Raw genomic sequence first — 21,619 nt, 5'->3', positions numbered from 1 at the left:
TCATAACCAATAGATTGTGGTCAGAGTCCACATCTGCCCCTGGAAATGTCTTACAACTTAAAACCTGGTTCCTAAATCTCTGTCTTACCATTATATAATCTATCTGATACCTTTTAGTATCTACAGGGTTCTTCCACGTATACAACCTTCTTTCATGATTCTTAAACCAAGTGTTAGCTATGATTAAGTTGTGCTCTGTGCAAAATTCTACTAGGCGGCTTCCTCTTTCATTTCTTAGCCCCAATCCATATTCACCTACTATGTTTCCTTCTCTCCCTTTTCCTACACTCGAATTCCAGTCACCCATTACTATTAAATTTTCGTCTCCCTACACTATCTGAATAATTTCTTTTATTTCATCGTAGATTTCTTCAATTTCTTCATCATCTGCAGAGCTAGTTGGCATATAAACTTGTACTACTGTAGTAGGTGTGGGCTTCGTATCTATCTTGGTCACAATAATGCGTTCACTATGCTGTTTGTAGTAGCTTACCCGCATTCCTATTTTCCTATTCATTATTAAACCTACTCCTGCATTACCCCTATTTGATTTTGTGTTTATAACCCTGTAGTCACCTGACCAGAAGTCTTGTTCCTCCTGCCACCGAACTTCACTAATTCCCAATATATCTAACTTTAACCTATCCATTTCCCTTTTTAAATTTTCTAACCTACCTGCCCGATTAAGGGATCTGACATTATTATCAGTTACATAAGGCACCACTTCCAGCATGTAATGAGTACTGTTAAGCAGCAGAAGAACGAAATGCTATAAACAAACCGTTATACCATTTACACTCCTGGAAATTGAAATAAGAACACCGTGAATTCATTGTCGCAGGAAGGGAAAACTTTATTGACACATTCCTGGGGTCAGATACATCACATGATCACACTGACAGAACCACAGGCACATAGACACAGGCAACAGAGCATGCACAATGTCGGCACTAGTACAGTGTATATCCACCTTTCACAGCAATGCAGGCTGCTATTCTCCCATGGAGACGATTGTAGAGATGCTGGATGTAGTCCTGTGGAACGGCTTGCCATGCCATTTCCACCTGGCGCCTCAGCTGGACCAGCGTTCGTGCTGGACGTGCAGACCGCGTGAGACGACGCTTCATCCAGTCCCAAACATGCTCAATGGGGGACAGATCCGGAGATCTTGCTGGCCAGGGTAGTTGACTTACACCTTCTAGAGCACGTTGGGTGGCACGGGATACATGCGGACGTGCATTGTCCTGTTGGAACAGCAAGTTCCCTTGCCGGTCTAGGAATGGTAGAACGATGGGTTCGGTGACGGTTTGGATGTACCGTGCACTATTCAGTGTCCCCTCGACGATCACCAGAGGTGTACGGCCAGTGTAGGAGATCGCTCCCCACACCATGATGCCGGGTGTTGGCCCTGTGTGCCTCGGTCGTATGCAGTGTGATTGTGGCGCTCACCTGCACGGCGCCAAACACGCATACGACCATCATTGGCACCAAGACAGAAGCGACTCTCATCGCTGAAGACGACACGTCTCCATTCGTCCCTCCATTCACGCCTGTCGCGACACCACTGGAGGCGGGCTGCACGATGTTCGGGCGTGAGCGGAAGACGGCCTAACGGTGTGCGGGACCGTAGCCCAGCTTCATGGAGACGGTTGCGAATGGTCCTCGCCGATACCCCAGGAGCAACAGTGTCCCTAATTTGCTGGGAAGTGGCGGTGCGGTCCCCTACGGCACTGTGTAGGATCCTACAGTCTTGGCGTGCATCCGTGCGTCGCTGCGGTCCGGTGCCAGGTCGACGGCCACGTGCACCTTCCGCCGACCACTGGCGACAACATCGATGTACTGTGGAGACCTCACGCCCCACGTGTTGAGCAATTCGGCGGTACGTCCACCCGGCCTCCCGCATGCCCACTATACGCCCTCGCTCAAAGTCCGTCATCTGCACATACGGTTCACGTCCACGCTGTCGCGGCATGCTACCAGTGTTAAAGACTACGATGGAGCTCCGTATGCCACGGCAAACTGGCTGACACTGACGGCGGCGGTGCACAAATGCTGCGCAGCTAGCGCCATTCGACGGCCAACACCGCGGTTCCTGGTGTGTCCGCTGTGCCGTGCGTGTGATCATTGCTTGTACAGCCCTCTCGCAGTGTCCGGAGCAAGTATGGTGGGTCTGACACACCGGTGTCAATGTGTTCTTTTTTCCATTTTCCAGGAGTGTATATAGAGTACTGATCTTACATTAAATTTTGCTATAGAACTGTTAATCAGTAAGACTTGATAATAGCAGATTGCAGTGGAACATGCAATTCTCGTTAGTACTTAGACGTCCAGCTGCGAGTTAACAGGTGTAAAAATGCATTTTGTCTGCTGAGCTGAGCCAGCGAGCCGGCCGGTGTGGCCGAGCGGTTCTAGGCGCTTCAGTCTGGAACCACGCGACCTCTACGGTCGCAGGCTCGAATCCTGCGTCGGGCATGGATGTGTGTGTGATGTGCTTAGTTAGGTTTAAGTAGTTCTAAGTTCTAGGGGACTGATGACCTCAGATGTTAAGTCCCGTAGTGCTCAGAGCCACTTGAACCATTTTAAGCGAGCGAGCGAGTTCAGGACTACCTCCGTGACGTATGCGCCACGGCCTGTCTTTCTCGTGGGCCTCGGATTCCACTGAGCGACTTCGTAATGTTTGGGCCTTACAGTGCTCTGACGGCTGGGCGTCACCACGTGTGCGGAGCGCACTGTGAACACAGACTCACCGGTTCCGCCGCGCCGCAGAAGTGCTGGCGTCGGCCGCAGTTGGCGAGGGGCGTGATGCAGGCGTGTGACGGGCAACCTGAGCTGTACGGGCAGATTCCGAGCTGTTGTTTGATCTCTTCAGCTCTTGAGTGTACCGGACTTTTGGCTCACTGCAAAGCTGTCTCGTGCCAGGATGCAACAGGTTATACCACCCTGACGGACTTCGCTTTTGCCAAGTTAAAAAAAAAAAAAAAAATGTGGTCGAGTATGCTACATTCATCACTACCCGAGAGTGAGAGATTCTGTGTAGCCCACTGAATGACCATCGCTGTGGGTTCTTGCGAGAACGACTTTTTACTGGTTACTGTTTTGTGACCCTCATTTGACTACCGTATATTCTGCGGGCCCAGTTCAAACTACAGTGTTCCCTCTCATCTTAAGTGGATAGGTTTTGAAGTTGGTTTAGTATAACTCCCAGCCTGAGTGGAAAATATACGTGAAATTTTTAATACTAATGGTCTTCTAAAAGGGAATGTAGCTGAAGATGCCCACGATTTCCAAGTAATTCGTTGTAATACTAATTATTGTAAGAATTTAAAATTTTTATAACTACTCTAACCACCTGTATAAGTGGTTTTATCTTGTGTTATTTTATCATCGTACATTGGGGCTGTTTTACGTTGAAGTAATAAAATTGTAAGGTTAAACGAGGCTCTCTCTCTCTCGATTGGGTTTTCCTTGAAATGCGCGCTTTTGTGGCGACAGTAAAAAGATTGTTTTTTGGAACGCTGCTGCGCGCGCTCTCAAGTCGGCGGCCACAGTGTCAGTTACACCACCCACTGACAAGCGAGAAAACACCGCTGTAAGTGTCTTTAGTTGGCAAGAACAGAAGTAAAAAAAAAAAAAGAAGGAAGATAGGGTTTTACACCCGTCGACATCGAGATCATTAAAGAGGGAGCGCAAGTTCGGAATGTTTCGAGGATGGGGAAGGAAACCAGCCGTGCCCTCTCAGAGGAACCGTGCCGGTATTTGCCTCGAGCAATTCGGTCAAGTCGCGGAAAATCTCAATCTGGATGGCCGCACGGCGATTTCAAGTCCAGTGTGCTAACCACTTCCTTAGCCACCTCGCTCGGTAAGAACGGAACTGTAAATGCCTTTCATCGATACATTACGCCGCTCACCTGTAACACGCTGGCCTGCTTTTAAATTTCTCTCTCAACGGCAACGAGAAGCCAGCTGAAATTATCTACCGACATACGAGCAAGTGTTTGGAGAAAGTCTAAGGAAAGGTGGATCTGCAGTTGAATTACAAGTACAGCACAGTACACTACCACCACGCGTTCCACGCTTGCGGGGATATTCCGACGTCTATACTTTTCTACCGGCGTTCGCGTGCGAGTGCCGTCGACCTGAGCGAACAAGCCACCGCCTTGTTTGTCGACTAGATGCTGTAACCTCGTAGGTTTTCATGTCGATCGCGCGTTCCAATCACCGTTACAGCATTTACGCTCGTACCTATCTAAAGGTACGAGGGCTTTTCAGAAAGTAGGGAACGTTTTGGCATTAAAAAAATCTAAGAACAAGAAATACATTTTATTACATACATCTGAAAGAGCGACTGCCATACTACTTTTCCACATAGTCGCCAAACACATTGAGGCACTTATCATAGCGGTGGACAACATTTGAAATACCTTCGTCGTAAAATTATGCCGCTCGAGAGTTCAGCCAGTGAGTCGCGCTCGCCTAGAGTTCCGCGTCGTTATCAAAGCGCAGCGTTGCAAGCCAGTTCTTCAGCTTGGGAAACAAGTGGAAGTCGCTTGGTGTAAGATCGGGGCTGTAGGGTAGATGACGAAAAATTTCTCATTTGAATGAATTAAGTAGTTCTTTAGTGCAGTTTTCCGTGTGAGGTCGGGCATGGTCGTGCAAAACCAAAATTTGTTTTGAACTGCGCCTCCAAGGCTGTGCAAATTTTTTAACAGTACCGGTAAGAATTTATGGTTGCTCCACGTTCGAGAAAATCAATAAGAAGCACATCTTGCCTATCCCGAAACACTGTCGCTATTAACTTCCTTGCTGACAAGGTTTGCAAACATTTTCTTGGTTTTGGGGGGGACCTTGTGTGCCCCCACTCCATGGACTGTAATTTTGTCTCGCAATTGACGTGTTTCATCCAAGTCTCGTAACCAGTTACGATTCGATCCAGTAATGAATAGGCCTCCAGAAATGTCAACTTGCCCCCATTCGCTATTCTCTATGGTGCTCTGTAAGCGTTTTGGGCACCCATCGTGCACAAAATTTTAGCTTAAAGAATGACAATTTCAAACAACAGAGTCCGTGAAACTTGGCGAAAAGAAAGCGAAAGCTCCGTTACTGTGAAGCGACGGTTTTCAAGAATCTCAACTTTAGCGACAAGATCGCCAATCACAGTGCTCGGGCGACCACTCTTCATCATGAAGGGTGGTTCCGCCATTTTTAAACCGAATACACCATTTCCGGAGGAACATTCACTCATTACGTTCCGTACATTTCGCACAGTTAACGATAAATTTCTACAGGTTTTAGGTTTTTTGCCTACAAAACCAGTATGATAGACCGCACCTCACAACTGGCGGGATTTTCGATTGCAGCGCACATTTCATATTTGAATCTCCAAAAAAACCAGACGCGCAGAGACGTTCCCGCTGCCACGAATGGATTCCGACTGAGCTACCGAGCACGCACATACCAAAATATACGCGATGGGCGCGCACATAGCGACGTCAGACGGAAACGTTCCCTACTTTTTGAATATCCCTCGTAGTTTAGGGACAGTCCGCGAAGAGGCAACAACTTGAACGCTCCTTCACAATCTCTGAAACCTGTAAACAATTATTCTATATATGAAAGCGCTACCCAGAAGTGAGAATTTAGTTTTTGATGTTTGTGGGTTGTACTGTAGTCAGTAATGTGGAAATGTTAGGACACCGACAATGCACGAAAGTGGTTTCACGAATAACAGCGCGCGCACCTCTGCACAATAGATAAGGACGTGCTAAGACGCAGAAATCTACTGCTAATGTAATAATATACCTAATATTCAAGACATTCAATAAACAACTAGATTAAAACGTACAAAAGTGGCTGTTGTTTAGGTAATTATTACGACCCGTCATAGTTTTTAGAAAGGGTTTAATATACGAATAAATGTGAAGAAAATGTCGCTCCTGCGTGTCTTGTTCATTATTGAGTTGAATGTAGATCACAAGTTCCCAACTTTCCCTCTGACGGAACACTGAGAATCCCGGTATTGTAATGGAGAACCTTGTTTCTTTCGAAGGTTAATAAAATTATACAAAGGAGAAAAACATGTTATATTAAATCATAACTTCAATTTTAAACCATAGGTAACAAATAATATAGAAATCACAACAAAATTTTAAGAAATTAAAATCGTCAAATGTCGGAAAAACCACCATGTTATTATTAGTTTTTCACGGAGGACTTGCTTCAATTCCAGCGAAACACAGTTTTGGAAACCGTGGTGCAGATCGCTATACAGTCAAGATCTTCTGCTGACTGATCCGCGTTTGCAGGAAAACAATACGGGATCTGTTGGTCCGCCTCTATTGCAGTCACAATGTCTAATTCTCCGCAAACTAGTTTCGGCGACAGCAGCAAACCATCAGCTGTCAAGAACTTGCGTGGCCGGCAGTGAAACAAGGTTTATCAACTGAATAATTTACACGTTAATGTTATGAGCACAACACAAGAGTCTGTCACCCAGTATTCAACGAATGCGGATTTGATGATATTCTTCGTTCGTGTTAACATCCTGTTTCCTAATGGTGTTATGGGCGCATTATTTGTCAGTGTAACGTATAGAACCTACGACTGTAATGTACAACTGGTTACGATGCCACGGGCCAATGTGCCATAGCGGTCGATGTGTACCTGTGGCTGTAATTTTCAGAATATAAAATGAAACTGTTACATCCATTTGTCACATCAAGATCTCAACCGGATACCTGAATATCAGGGTGGCACCACTGCACGCTGTCAGACCAGCTGACGGCTCTGTAACATGTCACTGTGACGTGCTATACAGAGGCGCGCATGGTGGCCGCTCAGTTTTGAACTGTACTATGCTCTGCAGTTTTGTTCCTTGCTCTAGGGCAGATGCATTCGCGTGATGCACTGGAAGCATTATGTCTTAGTTATACAGCGCGTGCAGTGTGTGAATGTGTTAAAGTTATCCAAGCACATGAATGAGTTTTTTGAATAAACAGTTACATGTCTGCTGTGCTCTCGATGCACAGGATTTGACCTGGTCGCATGACGGTGGATGATAGAAAATACTCATTTTATGACTTTTTATTCTGCTTTTTGTGAACTGTGTAACTGGTTAATCTAACGGTATATGGCCGTATGGTAACAGATTAAGGTAAATTGAGTACAACTCGCCCGCATCTCGTGGTCGTGCGGTAGCGTTCTCGCTTCCCACGCCCGGGTTCCCGCGTTCGATTCCCGGCGGGGTCAGGGATTTTCTCTGCCTCGTGATGGCTGGGTGTTGTGTGATGTCCTTAGGTTAGTTATGTTTAAGTAGTTCTAAGTTCTAGGGGACTGATGACCATAGATGTTAAGTCCCATAGTGCTCAGAGCCATTTGAACCATTTTTTTGAGTACAACTCGGATGTGTATTATTTGATGACGTAGCTCATACTCAATTACGGCGTACTGTTTATGACACAGGACATGTTATATGCCTGACTCATCTTTGTTTTTTGTTAAATAAACGTACCAGGACTTGGGGACTTGGACATAGGTCGCCGTATGAAAAGGAAGCCGCTGTACCACCGACAATGGCTGCAGTAGGCCAGTGTTATTGACACATACGTCAAACTTGTTTTATTTTTCTTTGTGTTATTCCTCTCTGAGGATGCAAACACTGAATTCTATGTTTCAAAAAAATGGTTCAAATGGCTCTGAGCACTATGGGACTTAACATCTGTGGTCAACAGTCCCCGAGAACTACTTAAACCTAACTAACCTACGGACATCACACACATCCATGCCCGAGGCAGGATTAGAACCTGTGACCGTAGCGGTCACGTGGTTCCAGACTGAAGCGCCTAGAACCGCACGGGCACACCGGCCGGCGAATTCTATGTTTGTTATTTTAACGAACGTACTGTTAGTGATTAGTAAATGTTACTCTAAATTATGTAACCGGAATTGTCTAAAGGAGGACTGGGTAATACGAATGTTGCACAGCTGCTTTTTATATGTACGATGCACTGTACAGATAGTTTGGCTATTGGCAAGCGCGAATACTAAGAGAAACACTATGAGCGTACGCTATACGGTCCTCAGCTTAGTCCTTAGTCTAGTTCAGCTGCACTTTACCAATAGATCTACACGGCGAGATTGGTTCGACATTCCATGTGAGTATGTGCTACGCGTATATCACCTGTGTGCGAACTGAATGTCGGCTAACGAAGAACTAGAACTGCAGGTATGTTACAATTCAGTGAACAATAATAGTACTATAGTTTTTATTTGCTGTACTCTTGTAAGTTTTTGTATTTTAGCTTTAACAGGCCTGGCTTGAAACCGAACTTGTTAATTGGGAACCAGTCGCCAGAATAATGAAACTGAAGTGTGACGGAATTACAATAAAAAAAATTTTTATCCAAGTTTCTGGTCGTGTCATGACTTCATGCTTGAATTACGTTCTGGAACAGTCCCAGGTATACATGTATTCCTGTGTGGACAAGAGCGCCGCCAGCTCGCCGCCGTTCCTCGCTAGCAGACAGCCCCAGCCCGGGCGCCCACCACACTTCGCCGCTCCCTTCCACTAACGGCGGGAGCCTTCCGCGACTCTGACAGCGCGTGCGTGCGTGAGTGCGTACGTCGGAGTGACGGACACTTCCGCTGGGACGGATCCTCCTGCCTCGCAGCCTGTCGCTCTTCGTCGCTTAGTATGTCAGCGCGACGTACAGAGTTTCGCCTGCGCTCTCACAGATACAGTCAGTACCCGAGTCATCTTTAATTCGGGTAATGTATCAGTTCCATAAAATCACGACAACTGATTTAATACGACAGTGACTGGCAGTTTTTCTGGTCTCGTTCATCTTTCAGTTCATGAAATGTTGGAACTTTTATCGTACGTACGACACAAATGTCACAGACCATATCGCGTCTGTCTTCAATTTACTTTGTGTGGATCCCCAGCCTCTACATGCTTAGTAACAGAAATGGCGGTCAGTAAAAAGTTGTATTCTCGGCGACTTGTCATCTTCAAACATATGTCAATAGGTAATATTAGAGACGTGCTTGAAATGACAAGTCGTCGAAATTAGCCTATCGCACGATTTACACTAATGGCCATTAAAATTGCTACACGACGAAGATGACGTGCTACAGAAGCAAAATTTAACCGACAGAGAGAAGATGTTGTGATATGCAAATGATTAGCTTTTCAGAGCATTCACACATGGTTGGCGCCGGTGGCGACACTTACAACGTGCTGACCTGAGCAAAGTTTCCAACCGATTTCTCATACTCAAACAGCAGTTGACCGGCGTTGCCTAGTGAAATGTTGTTGTGATGCATCGTGTAAGAAAGAGAAATGCGTACCATCACGTTTCCGACTTTCATAAAGGTCGGATTGTAGCCTATCGCGATTGCCGTTTATCGTATCGCGACGTTGCTGCTCGCGTTGGTCGAGATCCAATGACTGTTAGCAGAATATGGAATCGGTGGGTTCAGGAGGGTAAGTCGGAACGCCGTGATGGATTCCAACGGCCTCATACCACTAGCAGTCGAGATGACAGGCATCTTATCCGCATGGCTTTAACGGATCGTGGAGCCACGTCTAGATGTCTGAGTCAATAGGTGGGGACGTTTGCAAGACAACAACCATCTGCACGAACAGTTCGACGACGTTTGCAGCAGCACGGACTATCAGTTGGGAGACTGTGGCTGCGGTTACCCTTGACGCTGCATCATAGACAGGAGCGCCTGCGATGGTGTACTCAACGAGGAACCTGGGTGCACGAATGGCAAAAAGTCATTTTTTCGGATGAATCCAGATTCTGTTTACAGCATGATGATGGTCGCATCCGTGTTTAGCGACATCGCGGTGAACGCACATTGGTAGCGTGTATTCGTCATCGCCATACTGGCGTATCCACCGGTGTAATGGTATGGGGTGACATTGGTTACACATAGCGGTCACCTCTTGTTCGCACTGCCGGCACTTTGAACAGTGGACGCTAAATTTCAGACGTGTTACGATCCGTGGCTCTACCCTTCATTCGATCCCTGCGAAACCCCAAATTTCAGCAGGATAATGCACGACCGCATGTTGCAGGTCGTGTACGGTACTTTCTGAATACAGCACATTCTCCAGATCCCTCACCAATTGAATACGTCTGGTCAATGGTGGCCGAGCAACTGGCTCGTCACAATACTACTCTTATTGAACTGAGGTATCGTGTTGAAGCTGCATGGGCAGCTGTACCCGTACTCGCCATCCAAGCTCTGTTTGAATTCCCAGGCGTATCAAGGCCGTTACTAGGGCCAGACGTGGTTGTTCTGGGTACTGATTTCTCAGGATCTATGCACGTAAACTGCGGACGGTGTCTTATTTTATTAAACATGCGCATTTGTAGCTAAGTACTGGAAGTAGTGCGAGCTTGTGGCGCTGTTAAGACAGCCTGCGACCCCGGTGTCGTCGGCGCCGCCACTGCCCCTGCGCTCCGGCTGCCCGCACAGCGCTCTCTCAGGCCTCGCCTCCCAGCACTTGCAACACGACGCCTCTCGCACACCCCCACATCAGTCCGCATCGCCACAGTCCAGTGGCGGCCTGGCCGTCGTGGGGAAGTCGCCCAGCCGCTCGGCAGAGGTTACAGGGTTGGTTCGAAATCTCCAATCACAGTGCATCGACGGTTCGGAGCAACTTACAGGAAAAGAGTTGTAATTTTTTAGACTCTCGTAGAACTGAAAAGAAGAAAAGAAGCGTCGTCCGGGCAGTGTTCACACAATCACCATCAAAATCAACTCCCGGATGCGAATGACTCATTTCTTACGTATGTTATGGTTGCCTGTCCTCAGCTTACTTTTAATCTTTGTATAGTTTTAATGACACAACGTGTGATTGGGAGTTTCATCATTCTACTTAGTGCATAATTATTTACAGGCGTTATACCAATTTTCTGGTACTTTTTGTTGTAATTGCTCTGCAACGTCCGAAAAAAAAACATCGTTTACCAAGATTGCTGCACGGTGAGGATCATTTATTAAAATTTATCTCTACCCTGTACGTGTACGTTATTATTCTTTTTCTTGTGTCTCTCTTTCCTTTTCCATCGCATCTCAGACTGCTTTGCTTTCATTCTATACATTATATGTTGTTTTGTCCCTAGATGACTTTTTTTTAGTAATCAGTATCTTCCTGTAAATACTTTCCCACTTGCGGTAAAAATTAAAAACTCTCGCTTATTATGATGTCCGCAGCTCGTGGTCGTGCGGTAGCGTTCTTTCTTCCCGCGCCCGGGTTCGACTCCCGGCGGGGTCAGGGATTTTCTCTGCCTCGTGATGACTGGGTGTTGTGTGCTGTCCTTAGGTTAGTTAGGTTTAAGTAGTTCTAAGTTCTAGGGGACTGATGACCATAGATGTTAAGTCCCACAGTGCTCCGAGCCAGAGCTTATTATGAATTTGAGGTACATACGTCAGGGGAGGACTTTCTAAAACCTTCTGTTACCCGTTAGGTTTTCTGAGACATTGCTGCAACTGATATGCCTACTTTCGGAACTGTATTTTCGAAATTCATTTTAAATAATGTTTAGAAATTACAGATTTCGATTTTATATTGATTTCTGCAAACATCATAGCTTTGGTTTGCTAGTCCTCTTAAAAAACGTCTTTCATATACGAGCAATTTACCGTATTTTACAGACTATGGACGCTACGGCACTATAAGACGTACCCTAATTCTTAAGCACTTTTTAAAAAAACAACATTTTTACCATTTTTATTATTAGACTGCAAAGCCAAACTAAAAAATTCTTCGTTTATAAAACGAAACTGACCCTTAAAATCCCTAAAAATCGTCATCTGAACATTCTTCATGTTCCTCTTCTTCGTCGTCCTCTTCATGTATAAGATGATCTTCACTGCTATCGAGTGCATTACTTATAACGCTTTTGTTGAACGATTTAACAACATTGTCTTTTCTCACTCTAGACGACGACTGTTTTCTCCACTGACACGCTTATTTGAGTGTAGGTCGTTTTAAGCTCCCTTCGACGTGAATTCACGTTGGGTTTCATCCATCACCCACTTCTTCCATTCCTCTCTTACATGCATTTTAAATGATTTATTTATCGAGACATCAAGATGTTGCTATTGTATAGACCTCCTGGAATAACAGCAAGCTCTCTATTTCCATGTTCCAGTTTTTCTTTCACAGAATTTTTCACATGGCTGCAAGACTGATCTAGCATAAGAAGAGAACTCTTCTTCAATGAAGCACCTTTCATTCTCTTCCACACATTGTTGATCCATAATTTCATACCAGCCTCATCCATCCAACTCTTGTCATGTAAGTGAACAAAAACGCCTGGCGGTATTTCAGTAGGTCTTGACGTTGTTTTGAGCTTGAAAATAACCGCTGGATTAAGTTTAGTACCGTCAGCGCAACATGAAAGGACAACAGTGTAGTGCATTTCTTCATGTCCGCTTGTTTTCATAGTTACAGTTGTAGCACCTTTCGTAGCAACAGTTCTGTTACTCGGCACATCAAATGTCAGACGAGATTGGTCCATATTCGCTGTTTGGCTTAGTTCCACATTGGTTTTCCTTAGACGTTGAATAATTAAGCGATGTAAAGATAATATTTGTTCTTCATACTCTTGTGGCATTTTCTGTCATTTTTTGGTTTTGGTTCGCATGTGAAGTCCATGACGTTCATAAACCTCTAGCACCAACCAAAGCGACACTTAAAGTCTTAAGTTCCACTCAAGCGCTGGCTTACGAGCCTGTGTTTGAATCATTCTTGTATTGATTCTCATGCCATTTTGGCGGAGTCCTTGAATCCTTTTTGGTATATCATCTTACAGTTTTGCCCATTTTGCATTCAGTCCTCTATTTGCACATTTAGTCTTCTTCATTTTTTTCCATTTCTTCTTTACTAACGCGCCGATCGCGAAAGGTTTTTCTGTTGGAGGAGGGCCGAAATGCAACTCAGCTGTTTTGCTGCCACGTTCTTCCGCATATCTTATTACTTTCAATTTATAACGCGCATTCATACGAATAACTTTCTTTTTTTCATTGTGGAACTAGCTACTAACAAAAATACTGTACTGCTACCGATAACATAAATCACTTTCAATTCACGTTCACTGACACCGTAGACTGCAATGACACATCATAGGCTAGACTATTTCCTGGGTTTGTGATGGCGGGGCGGAAGCGAGACAGTGTTAGCAAGCTTGTGTTCGTCACATTGCTGCACTGCCGCTGCCAGTTGAATCCAGTGATGCCAGATAGAGATAGGTTTCCCGCGGTATCAAATATAAGGCCAATTTTAAGACTGGCGAGACTTTTACATCAAACATGGGGCACTTATAAATTAATTTCGAGTAAACGACGCACCAGAATTTTGTAGGAAAAAGTGCGCCTTATAGTGCGTAAAATACAGCAGTAACAGATGAAGTTACTGTTATTATTTGGCAAGAATGGTGTGAGATTCGAAGTTATTTTACTGCTACGTAAAATTTCTGTGTGTCCGTATTTGTGGCAGCCATATAGGCGTTTATCAATGCTGTTACTGAAGTTACCCTCGGTGCACTGTTGGTCAATCCAGGCGTGCGAAAACAGTGAGCGATGTGTACGAGGGTGTCACACATTTTACACTGAAGTTTTTAATTACGTATGTGTCTCCACACAAAGTAATATGGATTTTTGTACTCGAGATTTTTATCTACAACCTTTGTCAAGTATCCACACTAGCATCAGGTAATCGACACAAATATAAAAGAGTTTATTGTTGATGTCAATCTCTGCTGATATATCCTAGTGTTTGTCTTCACTTGCGTTACTAAGGTCACCTCTCGATTTAAGCGGTGTTCGTGCTCTGACATAAACGCATTATCGTCCTCCCGCTGACGCAGTGGTAAAGTAAGAGTCTGTAATTTCATCCAGTGTGCAATTTCCCCTCGCTTCTAAACTGATACTATTATTATTCGGCTTAGCCGGGAGTCCGTAGAGGGTGGTATATGTGACGTACAGCATAACTGGTCAGTCTTTTCACCCGGAATTTGCGAGTTTAAGTCGGACTTTCGTTGATCCGCCTTTTTGGGTCGTGTCGTCGGATTTCCTCCTACCTGTGCGCGGTGCACCTCTCGTAAATGTTGGCCTGTGCAGATTCTTCGTTGGCGCATTGGATGTCTCTGTCGGTGGAAGCTAATTATCTCAAACTGCTGTCGATCAACTTTAAGGTATCTATTTACTTGAAATTAACTTTCAGAATGCCGTAATATCACTTTACTCCTATTAGATCAATAATGAAACACTCATGTCACAAACTACTCGTAACCGAGAGCATGGCTACCATCGAACAAGACAGGAAGAGCTCTTAACGCCGACCGCCGACTTTGGCGCGCAGTCCGTATATCTTACTAGTTTCGTCACAGTTCGAATTCTGCGTCTCTACGCCATCAGGCAGCGACGCAAACTACGGCGCAATCTCAACGAGCGAAGCACGAGCTAGATCTGAAGCAGGAATTGTCCGCAGCCAGGGTCCTGCGGCAGACAGGTGCAGCGGCAGAGGCGTCCCGACTCCCGCACCAGCGCCGCCGCCGTCTTATTCTTGGCCGGCGTCCAGCGGCCGCAGACGTGGCAACGCCGGCGCTAAATTCCTTCCTAGCAGCGCCGTGCGCCGCGCAGGGCACGCCGCACGGCTCTGGCTCTGGCCTGGCTAGCCAGCCACGCCACATGGCCTTCAATTACGCCCCTGCCGCCCCCGGCAGGCGGTCCAAAATACTGCCGCCCCCTCCCCCACCACCCTCTCTCTCTCTCTCTCTCTCTCTCTCTCTCTCTCTCTCTCTCACACACACACACACACACACACACACACACACACACACACACACATTTCCGGCTTCGCTACAGCCACTTGCGTCAAGCGCTCTCAGCTCCAGAATGTGCACGTCTAATACCCAGATATCAAGGACGTTAAACTGTTTCTCTTGCGGTGCCGATGTTTAGCTTCTGTCAGCGTTCGAGACGTGAGGGAACAACCGTGCTGAGGAGTGAGCCAACACGCCACTGTGCCCTGCCCCGTGATGCGGGATTCCGCTCCCGTCTAAAGAGTTAAAACTCGTTCCGCAGACTTACGATAGCACATATCACTCTCCAAAAACCACGTACCGTGGTTATCTTTTGCGTTTCAAAACAGTACCTCTATATCATAAACATCATAAATAGTTTGCTGATAAATTATTTTTCTGCCGTTATACTCGTACACACAAAGCGTAAAACAGCTGCTAATCACTACAACCTTAATGGCGCAGTTAAGTGTTCCCGGCTCCCCTTTGAATGTGAATACAATATTTCGACTTCTGAAACAGAGTTCACAGGTACAACAATGGACACTACAATAATCGCCGGCCGGTGTGACCGAGCAGTTCTAGGCGCTTCAGTCTGGAACCGCGCGACCGCTACAGCATTGATGTGTGTGATGTCCTTAGGTTACTTAGGTTTAAGTAGTTCTAAGTTCTAGGGGACTGATGGCCTCAGATGTTAAGTCCCATAGAGCTCAGAGCCATTTGAACCAATACAATAATCGACTGTTAGCATTCTCCTGTCAGAAATTCAGATCATTTCATCAATCAAGTTAAACGTTTCTCTTTGCGGTCTGCAAAATGACTTTCTCGCCGAAGAAAGAATTGAAATTTTGGAGGGTATGTGGGAACATATTCGATTAAGGAAACACGCGAAATTTTCGCGGGGAAGTATCAGGATAAAGGACTAACAGCAAAGAGAGCAATAGTGAGTCTGTATGAAAATTGGCAGACCTACGGATCTGTGCAAAATGTCAAAAGGGAAAGAACTCCTTCAGTTCACCCATCAGAAATTACCGAGACACTTGCCGCAGAATTATTCAGAGCCCAAAGAAATCTACATGTAAATTGGTCCAACGGTCGCATGTAAGTAGGAGTTGCCACCAGATATTGAGAAGTCTTAATCTGAAGCCACATCGTGTCACTGTTAAGCAGCAATTACGGGACGATGACAGTCAGAAATGGGTCAAGATTGCTGAAAGGCTTCTCAATAACATCAACGATGGTTTGTTAGATTCTTTGCATTGCGTCATGAGCGATGAAGCGTGGTTTCATCTTTCCGGTCATGTGAATTGAAACGAGGTACTGGGCAACGGAGAAGCCTAACACTGTGGACTAGGAACCACTCCATGATGAAAAAATAGCTGTTTGTTGCGATGTAACAGGAACGCACATCGTTGGACGGATAATTTTCAACATTGCCCTGAACATGGTTGCATATATGAAATTTGATACATTTTGTATTCAACTCACTGAATATGAAAGACACTTCCGCTTCTTCCAGCAAGATCGGGCAACATGCCACACGTCTAAGGCATCCCTGGAACGAGTCCACGATGTCTTCACTGACGAACTGTCAGCAAACATTCATGGCCATCACATTCGCCAAATCTAACAACGTATGATTTTTTTTCCTGTGGACACACATGAAGAGCAAGGTCTATGAAGCAAATCCGCACACCATCCACGAACTGAAAGACATCATCAGCAGTGAAGTTGTCGCCACTGATATCCGAAATTTAGGCCGGGTATATCCGAATATGCTTAGATGCCACTTTCAACATCTTCTATAAATGTACTTTCCACTGTATTTTTCATCATAAATAAACGGTAAGTCTATTTCAGCTCTTCGTTTCTGTAATTTCACTGCGTTTCCTTTATAATTACACTAGCTACTTTTGTCCTTGCTACCCTGTATTATTCGTCATTAGTCGTAAAAGTTTTTCTCACTTACCGCTTACTTCACCTCTGGTAATTGGTACAAGTTAAAAACACCAAGCTGTACCGTGGATAGGAGTTCACGTTAAACTGACTTGGAAAATCGATTGGAAGGTCCCTGGAAGGCAAGAACATTTCACCTCGTAGGAAAGCACTGTCTAGGAAGGATAACCATGTCAGCAAATACAAGTAATGGCAGACAGAAAACAGCTGAAGGCGGCTGGGGCTTACACCGGTTACGGCCACCTAGTCTCAAAGAACGAGACGAAAAGACAATATAAGACCGAAGTGACGCTATTCAGCACGGAAATGACCTGATCTCAACAAGAGAGTTGGGAAACGGAAGAGAGTGCGTGCTTTCTACGCGAGACACCAGCGCTTGTAGAACCTCAGAACAGAACAGCTGCAAACCGTTTTTCCTGAACATCAGACACGGCTGGCTGGAGGTGGCAGACTTATCGACATACTATCAGAGGTAATGCGCCGTCCACAGTTCAGTCAGTTTCAGTTTTATCCGTGGTTACCGTGAACCACTTCAGGCGGAAACGACACGGCCTATTTCATTCGCCGTCTATTCAGAAACCCAGATCATGAGCCGTGTTTAATGACACTGTCTTTGACGGATCCTTCAACTCTAATCGTGCTCCCGCGCCTCCTATTACTACTACTCGTGTTCGGCCTTATTTGCCTTCTGATTCTCACTCCTTGGCCTTTCTAATCACAGTGCGTGAAGAATGGGATACTAACGAAAGCTTAAACACATGGATCACTGCCGGCCAGTGTGGCCAAGCGGTTCTAGGCGCTTCAGTCTGGAACCGTGCGACCGCTACGATCGCAGGTTCGCATCCTACCTCGGGCATGGTTGTGTGTGATGTCCTTAGGTTAGTTAGGTTTAAGTAGTTCTAAGTTCTAGGGGAATGATGACCTCAGATGTTAGGTCCCATAGTGATCGGAGCCATTTGAACCACTTTATAACCTGGAACACTCAAGAAGTCGCCAACTGCAACATTATTATTCCAAACACAAATGTATTGTTCTACTTCTACATCTACTTATACATCAACATGTAGTCTGCTATTCACAACTAAGTGCCTGGCTGGAGGTTCAATGAACCACCTTCAAGCTGTCTCTCTACCGCTCCACTGTCGAATGGCGCGCGGGAAAAACGGGCACTTCAATTTTTCTGTGCGAGCCCTGATTTATTTTATTGTGGTGATCATTTCTCCCTATGTAAGTGGGTGCCACCAGAATGTTTTCGCAATCGTAGGAGAAAACCAGTGATTGAAATTTCTTGAGAAGATCCCGTCGCAACGAAAAACGCTTTTGTTTCAATGATTGCCACTCCAATTCACGTATCATGTCTGCTGCACTATCTCCCCTATTTCACGATAATGTCAGTTTATTTGCAACTAAATTACTGTGTCCGAGTTTTAGCATTTGCAAATCAACTTAATGTCAATACATAGTCCACCGCTTATCCCGTAGTGTCTGCCACGGCTGCATAGAAGAGCTTTATTTATTTATCGCCGTATGCCGGTCGAATGCGAACAGGCTAGGAATAAAACAGAAAAATGTGAGTATTTAATTGTAACTAATTTTGTAATTCATATTCGAACAGTAACGGCCTAGACTAGCAAGTCCGCCGATTCTTTTACCTTCACTCCATTACTTTGTTGGAGGCCTGGCTGAATGCTAAAATCTAGACAGGGGTTCACAATAACAAACATTTTCCTGCTGTGGCCACGACGCGTGTGCATGAAGTTGCAATGGCGGGAATAATGGAAAGAGAAGTAAGAGAGCGACGTTCAGGAAAATGACTCGGGGCTCCTGTCCACGTCTGCACTCCGCTGCGCGTCACTGACAAACGTGTGGCAGACGCAGCGTCGAAGCAGTCACCTTCTGAGGGCCTCCGTGCGTGCTGTCACCTGTTTGGCGTTATATGGACCATCTCTACGGCACGGACACTTAGGGGCTGACGGGAATTCCCAGTTTCTCCATTGAATGAAGGCTCTTAAACACGCTTGTGACCATTCCCACTGCTTTTCCATGCATACGCACGACACGCTCCGTTAATACGGCCCGATGTGAGTCCCATACAGTTGAGCAGTATTCCAGTAGCGACCGTCGAAACGTGTTGTACGGAGTACGTTTTGCAGAAAGACTGCCGTTTGCTCGTACCCCAGCCAGTAATCGTAACCTGGCACTTGCTTTACGTGCAACTCATCCTCTGTGGTAGTTCGTCTCGAAAATATTTGTATCAGCCGCGCGGTCTTGGGCGTCTTGTCATGGCCCGCGCGGCTCCCCCCGTCGGAGGTTCGAGTCGTGTGTGTGTGTGTGTGTGTGTGTGTGTGTGTGTGTGTGTGTGTGTGTGTGTGGGGTCCATAGCTTAAGTTAGTTTAGCTCAAGTAGTGTGTAGGCTTAGGGACCGATGACCTAAGCAGTTTGGTCCCATAAGAACGTGCCATCACAATTTATTTGTATCACATGAGTGTGTAAAACAGTTGTGAGTCATTAATCTGCCCGTACGGCAGAAAGTTTTCAGCCCGTGCCTTGCAGGAGAGCACAAGCCTGGTACGTGGCTGCCCAGCCGGGAGCGCCACGTGCTCTCGCCTCAGGCGCGCAGTCGGCAAACGTCACGTGGCCGGAAACACACACACACACACACACACACACACACACACACACACACACACACACAGTGGGCGCACCCTATTCCACTCCTTCACCGCTCGTATCTCGTTAATAGCAAATAAATTAATTCTCACATCGGTGTAGCATCACACGGGGGACGTAGGGAATGGAATCTGCAAAATAGGAACGCTCCTAGATTCCGCACAACTTCAGCAGTTGCACGAAAACTCCGTACAAAGCAACTGTGTAGCATTTCGTACCTAACTGTGTAAGTATGTTGTATCTCTAGGTGCGCATTTTTGTGACAGGGAAATTTGTAAAGTCGCGTACACGTGTTGCGATGAAGTAACGCGATTAGAAGTGCATGAGGTGTCCGTGGACATTACTGGAAGATAGTCTCTATGAGCGGAAGACTGCCGTAAACGGACCGAACGCTTGTTGTGGAAGAACGTTTCGTCGGCAGTATTTAGCCGGGAGGGAGGAGAGCCGCTGGTGTGAAGTTCGCCGTCACTGGACTCGACGTATGTGCCCCTGCGTTATCCGTTCGTCGGATGGAATGCAAAGCCCGGCACTGCGTTTCACGCCGTGCCCTCCTCGGACCGACGGCGGCACAAACACGGCACAACACACGCTGGCTGCCCGCGCGGCCGCCCCCGCGCTTACCTTCGCAGTGCCTGCAGCGCTTGAGGGCGGGCTGCGCGCCCGGGGCGGCGTGAGGCGGCGGCGGCGGCGGCGGGTGCTGCGCTGCTGCGGCGGCGGCTGGGGCGGCGGTGCTGACGGGCATCTTCAGGGCGGCGGGGCCGGCCGTGGCCGCGGCGCATCACATGGCGGCCGCGCACTCGCCCGGCGCTCACCACTCGCCCGCCGGTTCGCACTCGCACGCGCACGCACGCACTCGCACACGCAGCTGCGCGCCGCCCGCGCGCGGGGAGGCGGCGGTGGTGGCCGGGACCGGCGCGGCGCCGCCCATCGCAGGATTGGTCCCCTTCTGAATGCAAGTTGCCGGCTGCGGCTGGCGCGGCTCTCGGATCGCTGGCGTCCGGTCACCCCGCTGTCGTGTGTCTTCGCGCGAGGGAAGAGCAGTCCAGCCGAGGTGAGGCGGGGCGGGGCGGGGCGGGTTCGTGCGGTCGGGAGTGTCTGCGTGTCGGGGCGGGGCGGCGGCGCGCAGGCGACTGAGCGGCCGCTCCGCACCGCCTGGCTCTCTGCCGACGCTTGGCGCCGTGCCCGCCGGGGGCGCTGCCGACGCCGACGCCGCGACGCCCACGTCCACGTCCAGGCGCATCCGTGTCTTCCGATAGCCGCGCGGAAGGTGAGCGAGACAGCAGGATCGCGTCCGTGTTGTTTAAGACGATCAGAGACAGGGAAACAGTAAACGGTGAGGGAGGGAGAGGGACGCCGAGGGGGAAGGAGAGACGAAGGCAGGGTGTCGGAGGGGAGTGCGCTAAAGGCAAGAGGGAAGGTCAGGGAGAAAGGCAGGAAGGGACAGTCAGATGTAGGGGCGGAAGTGCGGACGGTGGGTCGGTGTGTTTGTTCGTACGGAGGCGCTGGACGTGTGGTTCGATGTTTGGGTAGCTCGACGACTGGTTGCTTGGGAAGGAGCGAAGGTGTGAACTGCAGTTGCAACACATGGGCCACTCCTCCTCTACAGCACCGAGGTGGTCACCTCAGAGAGGTAGTGAGGGTTACGTCTTAATTCGGAATATTTGCGGAAAAGCTTACGATCGGGAAGCCTGTGGGCCCACCTCTTGCCGGTAGAGTTGTGGTCACGCTGTACACTAAGTGCATATGCACCACGCATTCCTGATACTGTAAGATACTGCAAGGGGGAACCAAACAATTTGAAATGTAATCGCCATGAATGTTAGTACATTTATCCCGCTGTGAGACAAAGCAGTCAATGCCTTCATTGGAAGATCTTTGTGGTTGCCTACGGATGTATGATTGTACCCGGACGTGCACCTCTTCGTCCGAAGTAAAGCGACCGCAAGCAATGTCTTCCTTCGGGCCTCGAAAAATGTGGAAATCGCAACGGGAGAAATCGGGACATAATGGAAAATGTGTAAGGGCGTCCCAGCAAAACTTCTGCAGCGTTCTCGGAACAATCTCGGCAACCTGTAGCGGTCATTGTCCTGCAACAGAATGATGCCGTCCCCGATGATATGGCGAAGCCTAACTTTCGTTCCCTCCTTTCTTTTCTTTGTACGAAGAGCCATTTC

At 47.3% G+C, this 21,619-nt stretch overlaps 1 protein-coding gene across 4 annotated transcripts in view; it reads right to left on the bottom strand.

Moving 5' to 3' along the window:
* LOC126354877 (myocardin-related transcription factor A-like) overlaps positions 1–20,275 on the bottom strand; it is a 306,159-nt gene extending 285,884 nt beyond the window's left edge. For all 4 annotated transcript variants that reach the window (XM_050004891.1, XM_050004892.1, XM_050004893.1 and 1 more), the window contains exon 1: positions 20,067–20,275. In XM_050004891.1, coding sequence (XP_049860848.1) covers positions 20,067–20,187 — 121 coding nt within the window. In that variant the 5' untranslated portion in view covers positions 20,188–20,275. The remainder of the gene's footprint in view (positions 1–20,066) is intronic.
* Between the last annotated feature and the right edge of the window lie 1,344 nt (positions 20,276–21,619).

This window comes from Schistocerca gregaria, chromosome 3 (assembly GCF_023897955.1).
Source record: "Schistocerca gregaria isolate iqSchGreg1 chromosome 3, iqSchGreg1.2, whole genome shotgun sequence".
Taxonomy (NCBI): domain Eukaryota; kingdom Metazoa; phylum Arthropoda; class Insecta; order Orthoptera; family Acrididae; genus Schistocerca; species Schistocerca gregaria.
Note: the sequence above shows the minus strand (reverse complement) of the source record. Positions and strands in the feature narration are given on the sequence as shown.